This window comes from Myotis daubentonii, chromosome 5, assembly GCF_963259705.1.
Source record: "Myotis daubentonii chromosome 5, mMyoDau2.1, whole genome shotgun sequence".
Taxonomy (NCBI): domain Eukaryota; kingdom Metazoa; phylum Chordata; class Mammalia; order Chiroptera; family Vespertilionidae; genus Myotis; species Myotis daubentonii.
The window spans coordinates 3,169,197-3,186,275 of record NC_081844.1 but is presented as its reverse complement, the minus strand read 5'-3'; the positions used below and the strand labels follow the sequence as shown (position 1 = coordinate 3,186,275).

The 17,079-nt window shown below is 54.1% G+C and overlaps 1 protein-coding gene across 1 annotated transcript; it reads left to right on the top strand.

Annotated features, from left to right (window-relative positions):
- The first annotated feature begins 13,025 nt into the window (after positions 1 to 13,025).
- On the top strand, positions 13,026 to 16,562 carry FABP2 (fatty acid binding protein 2). Its single transcript, XM_059695581.1, has 4 exons — positions 13,026 to 13,181; positions 14,500 to 14,672; positions 15,528 to 15,635; positions 16,265 to 16,562. The coding sequence occupies exons 1-4, from the start codon at positions 13,115 to 13,117 to the stop codon at positions 16,313 to 16,315; spliced, it is 399 nt and encodes a 132-aa protein (XP_059551564.1). The 5' UTR covers positions 13,026 to 13,114; the 3' UTR covers positions 16,316 to 16,562.
- The last annotated feature ends 517 nt before the right edge of the window (positions 16,563 to 17,079 follow it).

The window sequence follows — 17,079 nt, the reverse complement described above, 5'->3', positions numbered from 1 at the left end:
GGCTGCACACACCTACCCAGGGGCACCAACTCCCACTAACTCCCAGGCCTGCAAATACCATCCCAGAATCTCCACTTCACAACATATCCTGGGCCTGCCCATAACCATCCCAGAATCCCCACCTCCCACCACATCCCAGGCTTACACACAACATCCAAGAATATCCACTTCCCACCACTTCCCGGGCCTGCACACACCATCCCAGAATCCCCACCTCCGACCACTTCCCAGGCCTGCACATACCATTCCAGAGTCTTACCCCCCCCCCACCCCCGCACCACCTCTAGGAGCTGCACACACCTTCTCAGGATCCCCATCCCCTGGGCACCTCTCAGGGTCTAAAAACACCTTCACAGGGGCCCCACCCTTTGGACAATTCCCAGGCCTGCACACACCTGACCCAGAATCCACATCTCCCACCACCTCCCGGGGGTTCACATACCTTCCCAGAATCCCCTCCTCCTACCACTTCCTGGGCCTGCACACACCTTCCCAGAATCCCAACCTCCCATCACCTCTCGGGCCTGCACACACATGTCCCAGAATCTCCACCTCCCACCACTTCCTGGGGCTGCACACACCTTCCCAGAATCCTCACCTCCCACGAATTCCAGGGCCTGCACCCACCAGTCCCAGAATCTCCACCTCCCACCACTTCCCAGGCCTGCACACACCTGTCCCAGAATCCCCACCTCCCACCACCTCCCAGGCCAGCACACATCTGTCCCAGAATACCCACCTTCCACCACCTCCCGGGCCTGCACACACCTTCCCAGGGTCTTAACCCCCGTTCCTTAAAACCACCTCTCAGGGCTGCACACACCTTCTCAGGGTCCCCACTCTTTGGCCAACTCCCAGGCCTGCACACACCTGTCCCAGAGTCCCCACCTCCCACCACTTCCTGGGGCTGCACACACCTTCCCAGAATTTCACCTCTCACGAATTCCTGGGCCTGCACACACCTGTCCCAAAATCCCCACCTCCCACCACCTCCCGGGCCTCCACACACCTGTCCCAGAATCTCCACCTCCCACCACTTCGCAGCCTGCACAAACCTTCTCAGAGTCCAGACCTCCCATCACCTACAGGGGTCTAAACAAACCTTCCCAGGGTCCCCACACCCTACCACCTCTAGGGGCTTAAAGACACCTTCCCAGGGTTTCACCCCCCAACCCCTGACCACCTCTCAGGGCTGCACAAACCTTCTCAGGGTACCAACCCCGGCAACCTCTCCGGGTCTAAACAAACCTTCCCAGCCTCCCACCCTTTGGCCAACTCCCAGGCCTGCACACACCTGTCCCAGAACCCCACCTCTAACCACCCCCGGGTCTGCACATACCTTTCCAGAATCCACACCTCCCACCACTTCTTGGGCCTGTACACACTTTCCTAGAATCCCCACCTTCGACCACCTCCCGGGCCTGCACATAGCATCCCAGAATCCCCACATCCCACCACCTCCCGGGCCTGCACACACCTGTCCCAGAACCCCCACCTCTTACCACCTCCCAGGCCTACACACACCTGTCCCAGAACCCCCACCTCCCACCACCTCCCAGGCCTGCACACACCTGTCCCAGAACCCCCACCTCTTACCACCTCCCAGGCCTACACACACCTGTCCCAGAACCCCCACCTCCCACCACCTCCCAGGCCTGCACACACCTGTCCCAGAACCCCCACCTCTTACCACCTCCCAGGCCTACACACACCTGTCCCAGAACCCCCATCTCCCACCACCTCCCAGGCCTGCACACACCTGTCCCAGAATCCCCACCTACCACCACTTCCTGGACCTGCACACACCTGTCCCAGAATCCCCACTTCCCACCACTTCCTGGGCCTGCACACACCTTCCCAGAATCCCCACTTCCCACCACTTCCTGGGCCTGCACACACCTGTCCCAGAACCCCCACCTCTTACCACCTCCCAGGCCTACACACACCTGTCCCAGAATCCCCACCTACCACCACTTCCTGGGCCTGCACATACCTTCCCAGAATCCCCACTTCCCACCACTTCCTGGGCCTGCACACACCTGTCCCAGAACCCCACCTACCACCACTTCCTGGACCTGCACATACCTTCCCAGAATCCCCACCTACCACCACTTCCTGGGCCTGCACACACCTGTCCCAGAATCCCCACCTACCACCACTTCCTGGACCTGCACATACCTTCCCAGAATCCCCACCTACCACCACTTCCTGGACCTGCACATACCTTCCCAGAATCCCCACCTACCACCACTTCCTGGACCTGCACATACCTTCCCAGAATCCCCACTTCCCACCACTTCCTGGGCCTGCACACACCTGTCCCAGAACCCCCACCTCTTACCACCTCCCAGGCCTACACACACCTGTCCCGGAACCCCCACCTCCCACCACCTCCCAGGCCTGCACACACCTGTCCCAGAACCCCCACCTCTCACCACCTCCCAGGCCTGCACACACCTGTCCCAGAACCCCCACCTCTCACCACCTCCCAGGCCTGCACACACCTGTCCCAGAACCCCCACCTCTCACCACCTCCCAGGCCTGCACACACCTGTCCCAGAACCCCCACCTCTCACCACCTCCCAGGCCTGCACACACCTGTCCCAGAACCCCCACCTCCCACCACCTCCCAGGCCTGCACACACCTGTCCCAGAACCCCCACCTCTCACCACCTCCCAGGCCTGCACACACCTGTCCCAGAACCCCCACCTCTCACCACCTCCCAGGCCTGTACACACTTGTCCCAGAATCCCCACCTCCCACCACCTCCTGGGCCTCACACACCTGTCCCAGAATCCCTACCTCCCACCACCTCCCAGGCCTGCACACACCTTCCCTAGGTCCCTACCTCTCAGGTCTGCAGACACCTTCCCAGGGTCCCCACCCCCTCCACCTCTCAGGCCTAAACACATCTCCCAGGGTCCCCACTTCCCACCACTTCTCAGGGCTAAACATACCTTCCCAGGGCCCCCCCACCCCCGACCTCTCCAGGCCTAAACACACCTTCTCAGGATCCCCACTGCCCACCACCTCTAGGGGCTGCACACACTTTCCCAGGGGCCCAACCTCCTACCACCTCCCAGACCTACACATACCATCCCAGAATCCCCACTCCCACCACATTCAGGACCTGCACACACCTGTCCCAGAATCCCCACCTCCCACCACTTCCCTGGCCTGCACACACCTTCCCAGAGTCTCACCCCCCCTCACCCCTGGACCACCTCTAGGAGCTGCACGTACCTTCCCAGGGTCCCCACCTCTCGGATACACACACCTTCCCAGGGTCCCCAACGCCCGGACCTGCACACCCCCTCTGCATGCTGTCCTGAGTGACAGTCCTACCACCCACGGGGCTTGGGACCAGAGTGCAGGCAGCTGTTCTCAGGAATGCTCCTCACTGATGCTGTCCAGTCCTCCATCCGACCTCCCCACCCCCCCGTCACCCCTCCATCCCAGTCACACCCCCGTCATTCCTTATCTTACGTGAGATAAAAGGGAGGGCGGAGGTGAACACAGTGGTGCTAGGACTTCTCCCCAAAGTTTGAGAAGAAATGGAGAAGCTCAGCAGCCTTGGGGTGGGATCAGTGATGGCCAGGGTTCCAGGGCCCCAGGGGAGCCCCAGGGCAGGACGCTCAGGGACAGGGGTGCGATTAGAAGTGGTGACTGCAAGGACAGCTGCCACCAGGAGGCTCAATAGTCTCTCCCACTAACCTTCCCTTTTTCCCAGACAGAGACCAGCGGGGCCTGGAGGAGCAGTTCCCAGGTGGGTGCACCTGTTAGATGAGGCGGTTGGTCTTATGGAGCACGAGGCCGACTGCAGAAGTCGCTGTGGGCCCCTCCTCAGGATCCCCTCTGCCTCCTCCCTGGGCAGATGCCAGGTGCCAGGTTGCTGGCAAGTGTCAGCTCACAGGTGGGCCTCCCCAGAAACTGTCCCACCCCTGGGGGGCTGCCTGGCTCTAGGGGGGACAAGGACCTGACCCTGTCTAAGTGAGGGACAGCACTAAAGACCCATCCAGTCCCAGATCCCCACAGAGCACAGCCCCAGTGACCCTGCACTCTGCCCGCCAGGCCCCTCGCCTTGTCTGCCAGGGGTCTCCCATGGGCACACCTGCCCCGTGCTCATTGTACCCAGTTACAGGATGGGCTAGAGGTGCCGCCAGCGACTGTAGAGGTATCTTTGACCATTGGCACCAATAATCACTCTGTGTCAAAAACTAAATAGATAACAAATATTTATTGATTAAATTACCCGTTTAGTGCACCAGCTGTAAAAAAAAAAAAAAAAAAAAAAAAAACTTTGAAAATAAGTTTCCAGAGAGAGCCAAGATGGCAGCATAAGGTATATAACTGTACGTGCTGCCCCCCACAACCACATTAGAACTAAAACTAAAAGACAAAACGGCTATCATCCAGAGCCATGGGAAAGCTGGCTGAGTGGAAGTGCTACAACTAGAAGGAAAGAAAAAAGCGCATTGAGACTGGGTAGGAGGTGCGGAGGCACGCGAAATGGGCTGCAACTGGGTGCACGGTTGTTTTCCATTGGAAGGGAGATACAAGCTCCTGACTGCTCTGAACTCATTTCTGGTGAGACTCTGGGGACCCAGACTCCTACAGGGAGAAACTGGACTGTCTGGCAGGGGGTCAGAAAGCGAGGGTGGCTTTCTCACAGAGCTGCTCGCAGGGATTATTGTTACTGTGGGGGCACGGGACTCGGGGACTCAGTGATGCGGAGACCCGGAGACGTGGAGACAGAGACGGCTGACGAACAGCCATCACTGTTTTCTCCATCCTGGTGATTCTCTGAGACTACGCCCCACCCAATTTACAACTCCACCCAAGCTGTGTGCAGTGGTACAAATGAATCTCCTGTCCTTTCGCAGCCTAACCTAACAAACTGCAGCTGGGTCAGAGAGCTCCAAAACTTCCAAACCCCAAACAAAGAAGAGAAATCTGCATATCTCACTGTAGCGCCTGCTGGGTGGACTCAGCTGACTTTGCACCTCCTTGGAGATCCAGGAGCCAGTGTACCCAGTGGTCAGATTCCAGATCTCAACTCCTCACATCCATAAGTGACACACTGAAGAGGCAGACTCAGTGAGCACCAAAGCCCCACTGAAGCAAGTCCTGCCCCATAAGGGTGTCTCCAGCACAGCAGTTCTTCCACTATAAACACAGTGGGTCCTCACAGTCAATTGGCCTGGAGGTCATTTCCTCCTAGGGATACCAACAGCAATCAAGGCTTAACTACAGCAAGACTGTGCACCCAGCCCACAAAGGGGTACACCAAGAGTGTCCACCTCAGGTGATTGGGGAGGCTGAGCCACTGGGCCCAATAGGACACCTAACACACAAAGCCACTCTATCAACACAGGGAAGCAGCCAAACTGCGGACACAAAGAAACATGTCACAAATGAAAGAAATGGAGGAAAGCACACTACTGGATATAGAGTTCAAAACCACAGTTATAAGGTTACTCAAGAATCTTCTACAAACCTCCAAGGAACTTAATGAGACCTTCAAGGATCTTAGTGAGAATGCCAACAAAAATGGAAAAGGACCAGTTAGAAATTAAGCATACACTGACTGAAATAGAGAATAATATGCAGGGATTCAACAGCAGACTAGAGGATCCCAAGAATCAAGTCAAAGATTTAAAATACGAGGAAGCAAAAAACACCCAACCAGAAGAGGAAAAAGAAAAAAGAATCCAAAAATATGAAGATAGTGTAAGAAGCTTCTGGAACAACTTCAAGCGTACCAACATCCAAATTATGGGGGTGCCAGAAGAAGAGAGAGAGCAAGATATTGAAAACCTATTTGAAGAAATAATGACAGAAAACTTCCCCCACCTGGTGAAAGAAATAGACTTACAAGTCCAGGAAGCGCAGAGAACCCAAAACAAGAGGAATCCAAAGAGGATCACACCAAGACACATCATAATTAAAATGCCAAGGGCAAAAGACAAAGAGAGAATATAAAAAGCAGCAAGAGAAAAACAGTTACTTACCTACAAGGGAGTACCCATACGACTGTCAGCTGATTTCTCAACAGAAACCATGCAGGCCAGAAAGGAGTGGTAAGAAATATTCAAAGTGATGAATAGCAAGAACCTACAACCAAGATTACTCTACCTAGCAAAGCTATCATTTAGAATTGAGGGTCAAATAAAGAGCTTCACAGATAAGAAAAAGCTAAAGGAGTTCATCACCACCAAACCAGGATTATATGAAATGCTGAAGGGTGTTCTTTAAGAAGAGGAAGAAGAAGAAAAAAGTAAAGATAAAAATTATGAACAACAAAATGACAACAAATACATATCTATCAACAAGTGAATCTAAAAATTAAGTCAATAAAAAAAATCTGATGAACAGAATAAACTGGTGAATAGAATAGAATCAGGGGCATGGAAAGGGAGTGGATTGACAATTCTTGGGGGAAGGGGGTATGGGGGGATGCGGGAAGAGATTGGACAAAAATCTTACACCTATGGATGAGGACAGTGGCGGGGGGTAAGGGCAGTGGGTGGGGTGGGAACCAGGTAGAAGGGAGCTATAGGGGGAAAAAAGAGGAACATCTATAATAAATCTGAACAATAAAGATGTATTTTTAAAAAATAAGTTTCCAAAAAAAATCCCCAGAGCCTGCATGATGTGCCTCTCTGCATCTTTGACACAAAGTTTGATTGCTGAGTTTTTTGCCCCCCACCCTCCCCAACCCCCCCCCCCAATTCTGTACTGGAAGTGAGTGCCTCACTAGCTTCCCCCAATCTCAGGGCGCTGAGCAGCTGTGACAGGCCACTGGGTGGGCGCTGAGCAGGCACCTCCCTCCTCCAGCAGAGGCTCAAAGTACCCAAAGGCCAGCAATGACATGGACGTGGGAGGCAGGATACCAGCCTGGGGTCATCTACAGGGCAGCCTGGGCAGGAGGGAGGTCTGAGAGGCTGGAGGACTGCCTGGAGTAGGCGGCCCTGGGATGTGCTGCTGTGAGCAGAAGCCAGGACACTGGCAGTGAGCATGTGCAGAGGAGACCCTGCTAGTGGGAAAGGGTGTGAGGGCCAGAGCAGTCAGAGGGCACCTTCTGCGCCCCCCCATCCCCCACCCCCACTGGGGCCAGCAGGAAGGAAGGTTTGCAGCCCTCTCCTCCCTGAGGAGGCTGGCGGACCTGCAGCCTGGCCCTCCGAGGAGGCAGGCGGTGACGAGATGTCTTAACTGAAGGCAGGGTAAAGTATGCTTTAATAGAGAAGGCAGATCCCTTCTAAACACAGAATTAAAAATGTGACTGATGTTAAAGATTAAAACCATGACCTTAGGACTCAAGGCGGTTGCGCAACTTCCCCTTATGACCCATCGGAGGGTGGCCGGAGAGACCTCCATGCCCAGTGCCCTGGGTCCTGCCACTGAGGGCCCTGAGAGTGTTGGTTGCTCACATGGTCAGAAAACACGGAGCTGCGCGGTTTTTATGCTGCCCCAGGAACACACTTCTCGCCGAGGGCAAAAAGGAACTTGCATTTTAGTTCCAACTCCATGGCTGTGCTGTCACAGGAGGATGGACGAGGGATGGAGGGATAAGCAGAGAGTGAAAGGCCAATTAAGTGGTTAAGGAGAGTAATTCTCTCTAAATTAACCCCATCCTTATCAGCTGGTGAGTTAAGCAAATTGCTATTGCCAAGGACAGCAGAATGTGGAGGGCAGAGCTCAATGTCCAACTGACTGAGGTGTGCAGGGCCTTATCTGCACCTCAAAGGTCCCTGTCCCACAGCAGCGCCCTGAGGAGCGATCCTGCCCTGATGCTGCTGGGAGATAGGGCACACGGGGCCCCGCTGGCACCGCGGTCTGCTGGCTAAGCTCCTCTGCCCGCCACCTGGGTGTCGCTACCTGCCGCTGCTTCTCTCCACGCCAGTTTTGCTCTCGGTCTTCCTCTTCCCGATGGTCTCCCAAACCCCTCCTGTATTTGGTGCCAAATGAAGTTATGTGTGTACGCACATACACACACCTGTGTGCATGGGACCACATGAAATATGCACGTCAAGCTAACAGAATCCTATACATTGCCACAGTTCTGTCCAGCTGGTAGGGTTAGGGGTCCTTGACTCATTGTTTTCTTTATGCCTCTTAATACTTCCTTGTGAAAGGCCACGGCCAGCGTGGCTTTCGGGCTCAAAGGCTTGGAGAAAGAGCTGACACGCAAATTAACACACAAGACAAGAAATATTCATTTTGAAATTATGGGGGGAAGCCAGGGAAAAATTCAACTGTAGTAGTCAAGTTCCACTGAGTCTCCTTTCCCAGCTGTTTTTGTTTACTAGAATACACAATTGCCTTTTAGGAATGCAAACAGACGTATCAATGGTAATGTTTAGTAAACAATAAGATTATCAGGTTTGGGGGGAGTTTGCTTTAGGCCATTGAGTCAGCAGTAGGTAATAATATACAAATTCACCCTGTGAATATCAAAGGAGTCCAGGTCAGCCTTCTGTTGGACTCCTCACATTTATATTAATTACTGTTGATCTTGGTTTCCAGCACTTTCTTACATGCATTGACCACTCCTTAACCTATAATTTAAATTTTTTCTTTTTTTAACTATATTTTTATTTATTTCAGAGAGGAAGGGAGAGGGAGAGAGAGATAGAAACATCCATGATGAGAGAGAATCATGGATCGGCTGCCTCTTGCACAGCCCCTACTGGGGATTGAGCCTACAACGCAGGCATGTGCCCAGACCAGGAATCAAACCATGACCTCCTGGCTCAAAGGTGGATGCTCAACCACTGAGCCACGCGTGGCTGGGCTAAAATTTTTTCTTAATGATGTAAAGGAGTATTTAATAAAATGGGAAAATGTTGTGATAGTTGTTCATTTTTAAAGTGTTTACAAAACAGTATGTAAGCTATGGCTCTGACCAGCTTTGAGACTGAGTATCTGCAATGGGGGGGCCTGAGAAGGGGGCTCCTCAATTCAGCTGCAGGGCGGGAACCCCCTAGAATCAGAGCAGCCAGCGCGGGCCCTGCTGCTGTTACTCACCGTTAGCTACTCACGTGAATCTCTGCACATTTGGGGGCATCTCTGCCCTCACACCTGGGCGTCTCTTGGAGAAACACGCTGCCAGCACCGCGACCCAAGAGTGTGAAGGACAGTCCATGTGGAGGAGGCAGCAGGTGCGAGGTTAGCACGGCCACAAGCAGGCAGCCAGTGCGAGGCCGGCTTATTGGACGTGGCATTGAGCAGCTTCTTACTGGCCAAGCGAGTGTTAGGAGAAAAGCAGGGTAAAGGGTGGGGTTTCCAGGCGGAGGAAAGGGGTGCAATGGAAACGCAGTGGGAAGGGGTTGGGGAGCGCCTGCTCAGCACAGGATAAAGTGGGAGGGGTTTCTTATTGGCAACAGCACCTTGCTTGGGTGGAGAATGGGCATAAACCAGGAGGCTGGTGTTATGCCCAGATTTCAAGATTCCCAAGAGCCCACCAGGGAGCCAGATACAAAAGCAAAGAGTCCTTTATTTCAAACCTAGGTCTGGCTCCCCTACCCTCCTTACTGGCACAGAAACAGGTGGCCGAGAGAGCAAAGCCTGATGGGACGAGGGGTTTTATAGGGGAGTAGAGTAAGGGCAGGAGAGGGGACTGTGGGCCCTGCTGATTGGCCAGGCGCTAGTCGGTGTCTCATTACACAGGATGTAGTCATATTGATGGCGTGCACTTCCCTTGATTATCATTGGTTAGTCCAGAGAAATCCTGGGCGTGGCCAGCAGGGGCCTGGGCCTCCGGGAAGAAGCCCCGCAGAGCACATGGCTCTGCCCAGAAATGGAGGACCCAGGGCAAGATGGAGGGCGCAGTCCTCGCCCCTCCACTGAGGGGAAGGGTGCGGGGAAGGGTGGGGGCTGCGCGTCCGCTGGTCTCTGCTTGCGTGGAAAAGGAGGCCATCCTGGGATGGGCCCGCGGCTCTGGGCAGCTGCAGCCTGGGCGGTCCCCACCATCCCCCCGTCCGCAGGGCCATGCGGGGCCTCCTAGCCCAAGCACAGGTGGGAGCCCAGCACACCAGTCCTCCAGCGAACTGCCCTGTTCCCTCCCTCCCGAGCTCCCTGGCCCCGCACCGCAACCCCGGCTCCGACAGCCCACCTCCTCGCCCCTCGATAGGCGTCCTTCCCTGAAGGCCGCAGGCCGCTCCCCAGCACCCAGGAACCCGGGGTTGCCATTCCCCTGCTGGAGGGGGCTCAGGCCACCCCTACTCCCTCAGAGCCCCGGGCCTGCCCCCTCTCCACGGCCCTCGGCCTTCCCGGGCAGGAAACTAGATCAGGGGCAGCCAACCCAGCGCTGGTGCCCTGGTGCCGGGAGACGGGCGGGGATGGGCTGGTGGGAGCCCCCCGTGGAGAATGCCGAGACCGACCGCGGGGAGCACTGGGCATCAGGGCCTCTAGGTTGAGGTCTCTCCCTTTCAGCTGGCCTGTGGGGGGAAGAGGCCACGCTGACGGACGTCTCCCAGCCATGCATCAGGGAAAGTGGAGCTGAGAGCTGAGAGCTGTGGCCGAGGGTGGAGGGGCTGCCACCAGGGCCCATGGCAGATGCAGCCCGGGTGTCAGCAGATGAAGCATGAGGTGATGGGTCGGGAGCTGGGAGGCCAAAGTGACAAGTGGCTTCTCCACGTAGACTTGGCTCACCTGGGTGGTGGCAGGACATGGGTGGCAGTGAGCCAGCTGCAGTGTAGATGGCAGATAGCACGTGATGGGGACAGATGATAACGACAGGCCAGGAGGAGGTAGATAGCGTGAGGCTGAGGCTGGAAGGTCATGGCTGAGGATGGAAGGTCATAGCTGAGGCTGGATGGTCATAGCTGAAACTAGAAGGTCATGGCCCCTTGGAAATGGGCTCAAAAGAAAAGCTTTTCTAAAAAAAAAAAAAAAAAAAGGCAGAAACTTAAGGTTTAGGTGTGGGATGTGGTGTGGGGAGCAGCAGAGATCATGCAACTGGCCTGCCTCTGTGTGGGGGGCACATGTGCGGGCAGGAGAGAAGTGCCCCCCGCCCCACACACACACATACACATCCTGAGGCGTCTGGGATTAGAGTCAGGGAGGAGGTGGAGGTCACAATCCCTGGCTGCAGGTCACTCTGCTGACCCTCCAGGTCCTGAGAAGGCAGCCCCTCCCGCTGCACGGATGCCCCACACCAGCTCCTGCCACTCGTGGTCTTGGGGCGGGGGGACGGGGGGGGGGGAACCAAACAGCCCTCCAGGCACAGCCTCTAGGACAGCCCTGCGCAGGCCTCAGTCCCTGGACTGCAGTAGCTCAGGGTGAGCGAGAAGGGAGCCCCTGCAGGAGTGGTGGGAGTTTCCAGACGCCCCCCTCTTCGAGTTCAGCCCCCTCCCCCGACACAGACCACACACCTCCAGCATGAAAAGTCAACCAACTGGGGACTGCAAAGCAGGTTCTGAAAGGCTGAGGGAGAAGGGAGGCTGACAAGGCTGCTTCCCATGAATGATCCTGGGCACAATTCTCTCCAAGCCCTTTCCCGCCTCTGGGGCTTGAGCAGGGGCGGATGGGAAGGACCCATGACCTCCAGAGCCTGCCCTCTGGGGTGAGCCCCCAACATGGCACCGCCTCCCTCAGTCTCTGGGCTGCGTGTCTCTGGTGTCTCTTCTGAGTGACACTGAGACCCCGGAGGTCACTGCCCTGGGGGGGATGCTGACCCTTGTGGGCGCAGGGCAGGCCCCTAGGAGAGGCAGCAATGCATGGCCTACACAGCAGACAGCACACCCGCTGGAGCCTGGCCTGCAGGCAGTGCCTGTGACCGCACCTGGGGGGTGTGGGGGTTGGAGGGGGGGGGGCGCAGAGGGGAGGCGAGGCTGCAGACACAGCAGGAGCCCTAAGCCCCGTTCATGCCTTTCCTTCTCTGCCCTGGAGGATGGACAGGCCAGCAAGAGAAGGTGCGATCGCCACGCCACACCTGGGACTGGTGGCCACTGCCCTGCAATGGCCCGGCTGATGAAATGGACAGTGGGCAGCTCCCTGAAAGGGGATCCCGGGGGCACCAGCAGATGTAAACCTGGCTGAGCCCCAGTCTGCTCAGATGTGTGGCCATCGCTCCCCGCGCCTGCAGGGGTCTGGGCTTGCCCGGTAGCTGCTCCCCTGACCAGCAGTAACCACGGGCTCGGCAGTCAAGTCCCCTCAGAACAGCCGTCTTCAGGGATCACTGCGCTCAGCTGCTGCACAGTGACCTCCCTCTGCTCACAGCTCACGGTGTCCTGGGGCCTGGCGGGCGGGAGCCTGCGCTGGGAGGGGCTGAGTCCCTCCCATCCCCCCTGCAACCCTCCACCCCGGTCTCCCACACATGAGTCCCCACTTCCCCCATGGGCCAGGTTTGCAGAAGGCAGGGCAGGGAGAGCGGAGAGGGGAAGGTTTCAGCTAGCGGTGTGACAGCCTTGAAGCTGACTCTCTCTGATGTGAATTTTCATGTTACCCGGCCTCCTTTCTGCATCTTGAATTTTTCCCCCCCTCCCAGACCCATCACCATTCAAGGGCAAAACACAAGCGGGCGGATTCTGCATGCGGGCCAGGCTCCGCACCAGGTCCAGGGGGTGGCCCGAACTCCCAGCAACGCCAGAAAACGGGGCAGTGACACGTTTGTTTGAAAGCGAGTGGATTTTCAGTGTCAGTGTCTTATTAACTTTGGTCTTGCAGCAGCACTTGGCCAGAAAGTCTTACTTACAAGGAAGTGGCTATTGAGAAAGCAGAGTAGCCACTAAGTCTCACTGCCCAGCTGTTACTTGATTTATGCTCCAGATTACCTTCACTGCAGCGTGCACTTTGAACCTCGCAGCAAAAAAAGCCTTCCTTCAGATCCTAGGCCTTCTAATTCTTTAAGCAAAAGTCCCACAAGTTGTAGTTTAAGAAAGAGCAGGCGTGCTTATCCTGTTTCAATTCAGTGAGAGTTCAGGAGAGGAGCTAAGGGATTTATAGGAACAAAACCTGCTTTGCATTCAGTGAACTTAGGTGAGGTGACCTCCTGAACTTTAAACTTCCACATCACAGCGCGAGGTTGGCTCTAAGATAAGAAACAGAATAAATTCTCTCCTCCGGGCGGACCTGAGTCTCGCTCAACAGGTTCAGACTGGAACGGACATCATGGCGTTTGACGGGGCCTGGAAGATTGACCGGAACGACAACTATGACAAGTTCATGGAGAAGATGGGTAAGGGCCTCACTCTTTCCTGGTTCCTTCTTTTGCTTCCCTCTTCCTCACCCCCTGACCTCGGGGGCTCCGGCCGCGTGCTGGCGCAGAGCAGGGCACACCCGGCTCCCTGCTTCTGCTGGAGACACACTGTCACTAGTGGAATAAAAGGCCTTGGGTGCTGTCTCCTGAGACGCAGAAAGATCCAGATGTTTCCTCGCGTTTGAGCTGACTGAGCCCTGTGGGTGCACATGCACAGCTTCTTTCTATAAAGGGAAGAAGGGGGTGTGCATGACTGCTCCCAGGCCTGAGGCATTGAGTCCCATGGCCGGCAACGCCAAGGCATGGAAGAGTGAGGGAGGGTCCTAGCAGGAGTTGCAGACTGAGGCAATGACCTTGAAATAACCTCCCGACAGCCTAGGGTTCCTCAAGGAGGCCTTAGTTTAACTGCTTTAATATCTGTTCCAATATGTGGGCAGCCCAAACGCCTCAGAAAGCAAAGATAGGGTGCAGGGGCGGAGGTAAGAGATCAACCGAAGGACTTGTACGCATGCATACAAGCATAACCAATGGACACAAGACACTGGGGGGCGTGGGAGGCTAGGGGAGGGTCAAGGGGAGAAAAAAAAAGGAGAGATATATAATACTCTTCTTAATACTTTAAGCAATAAAACAATTTAAAAAAATAAAAATACTTATAACAAAAAAAAAGAAAGCAAAGAAACTGATGAAGGTCACAATCTGAGCCACTGTGGAAAGCAGAGTTGCAGTAAGAAAAGAATCCTGTATTCATAGAATTAAAGTTGTATATCCTTACACATGTATGAATATCATTTTAATCCTTCATTGGTCATATCTGGAATTTGGTTTAACTCTGAGACAAAAAGGTTGATCATTTTATTTAAACTAGAGGCCCAATGCATGAAAATTCATGCGAGAGTAGGCCTTTCTACTCCCGGCTGCTGGCACCGGCTTCCCTTCTCTAGCAGCCGGCAGGCACCTGGGACCAGGTCTGGCTTCCTCTGCTCCAGCTTCATCAGGAAGAACGTCCGGTCTAATTAGCATATTACCCTTTTATTATTATAGATTACTTAGTTTTAAGGTTCTGTAGTTCCATGCTCCATTTATTTTTTCACAAATTCAGGGAGAATAGCTTGTCAGGGCTCAGGACCTGCTGGGCAGGGACTTTCTCTGCAGAAGCACCTGCCAGCCTGCAAGGCCGCGCCCTGGGGCCTTTCCTCCCTCCCCCCCCCCCGCCCCCCATTGCAAACTCAAAAGGTGAGGCTGTTAAGGCAGAACCGGAACCGGTGCTGACTTCACTGCACCCTCCTGCTTGCAGGCATCAACATGGTGAAAAGGAAGCTGGCCGCCCACGACAACCTGAAGCTGATCATCAGCCATGAAGGAAACAAGTTCACCATCAAGGAGTCTAGCACCTTCCGGACCGCTGAAATCGCTTTCGAGCTCGGTGTGAATTTCAACTACAGCCTTGCGGACGGCACAGAACTCACTGTGAGACATTTTCATACGATGCCTTCTGGCTTCCCTGCCCAGCCCGGGAGCCGCTGCCCATCCCTGGCAGTTGGCTAAGGCGGGTCTCACTCACTTATGAGTTTACCACCTTGCATATCACACAGCTGCAGAGGGAGGATTGGATACATTTTTATTTCCACCCGTATCTGTAAGGAACCGGGACTGAACAATAAGAATTAGAAAAAGCCCGTTGAATGACTGACTCTAGACCTATTCATAGACCAACTTTCCATACCTGACGCAACCAGAACGTTTAGCTCTCTAACCAGACATCACAGACGTTTAATAAGTGTAATTTAAATAAAATAATTATGAATGAGTGAGAGAGGGAAAGGTCTAATGCTAACTGTAGTTCATACCGTGTCATGTTTAAGATACTAAATTTTAGGGAGTCATGTTTCAACTGATTTTTTGAAAACTTTTCTGTCCTCGGACTTTTTCTAGTTAAATTCTATGCTTGCAGTGACGATGGAAGTGTTAGCATCTGACCCGCTGTGTCCCTTATAAAGTTCCTATAACAGTCCATAACTAAAGCCAGCGGGGGTGCCGGCCCGGCCCTGGAACTGACCAGAACCACAGAGCGGTTCAGGCGCTCTGCTCCCAGGCGGGTTTGCAAGCCAGCGCGTGGGGCTGCGTGACAGCTTAGCTGTGGTCAGTCCGGCTCCGGGCTGGCTGGTTCCCACCTGTGTTCTCACCTATGAGAGGGAGAGCAACGGCCACCTCACGGGGTGGTTGTGAAGATGCGAGGCGTCCACCCACCCGACTCAGAGCAGCACCTGACACGTGGGCAACCGCAGCGGTCCATTTCATTCCTGTGACGTTCCTGTTCTGTAGGGGACCTGGAGCCTGGAGGGAGATAAACTCGTCGGGAGATTCAAGCGGGTGGACAACGGCAAGGAGCTGCACGCCGTCCGAGAAATCGTAGGTGGTGAGCTGGTCCAGGTGAGTTGTAACTGATGATACTGCTTCCCAAAGCCAAGTAACTACACAACAGCAATTTTATCCTTGTGGTTCCTGAGTTATAGCTCCATAACCAGACTATTACTCTCATAAACCTTCTGATTTTAACAGTATGCATCCTTTCTGGTGCCTATGTATTGAAGAGAACTTACATCTATGTCTAATACATCGATGCCTATTTTAACTGAAATGTGATTACAAACTGAATGTTTTTCATTTTTTTAAACATATTTTTATTGATGTAAGAGAGGAAGGGAGAGGGAGAGAGAAAAACATCAATGATGAGAGAGAATCATTGATCGACTGCCCCTGCATGCCCCACACTGGGGATCAAGCCTGCAACCCAGGCACATGCCTTGACTGGAAATCATACCTGGGACCTCTTGGTTCATAGGTCGATACTCAACCACTGAATCATGCCAGCCAGGAAAAATGAATGTTTTTAATTAGGTGTGTTCTGTATCTGTACAAAATACTGCTATCAAGAACAAGGAAAAACACTATGAATTCACTTCAAAGCAATAACATTATATGAATCAATTTAATCTTTTTCTTAATTTAGCCTTAAATCTTAATGCTGTTAACACCTCCTGTCTGTTCACACCTTTCAGACTTACATGTACGAAGGGGTAGAAGCCAAGAGGATCTTCAAGAAGGAGTGAGCGATGCCTGCAGGTCAGGCGGACCCACAGGGACAGCGCTGTGGCCGCCTCCTCCCGAGTGCAGTCAACTGACGGGCCAGCCCGTTCGTCAACGACCCGGCTTCCGTGTCCCCGTCCGGCAGAGCAAAGAAGTGAAAGCTAGTTTGGGTTTAACAGGGTGTGCGCTCTCTCAGATGTACACCGATTGGTGTTTGAAAGAATCTGAAATTTTCTAAAAGATGAATAAATATGTTCCTACATTACTTTACAGGCAGCCTCTCCTTTAAAAAAGGGAAAAGCTCCGCGACGTCACCCTGCGTATTGACAGACTGTTTGGGGCTCTTTCACACACTTGGAAAACTAAACGCATAGCCCGCACGGGGGTCTTTACAATCCTGCCCTGGTTTTAAATATTTCCTCTTGTAAAACATATTATTATAAAAACAATATATATTCAACCAGAAAACTTAGAAGTAGAAAAGCACATGGGAAATTCATATCTGCACCAGCCCAGGACCCAGCCTGGTCAGCATTCTGGTCTTAGCAGACCCCTCCCGGCCTCATCTCTGTGGAAACAGGCATTTCTCCACAGGCATCACTTCCAACCATGTGACCATGTGTGAGGGAGAGGCCTGGCCTGTGTGTCTCTGACTGCCCGGGGTCCCAGGCCCCAGGAGCTTGGAGGTTTCCGCTCCTCCGCTCCACCCAGCCCTGGGCAGAACCTCTGGGCAGGGCTCCTGGATCTGAGAGCGAGGGCCGCAGATGCCAGCCGGGCCACCTGCCAC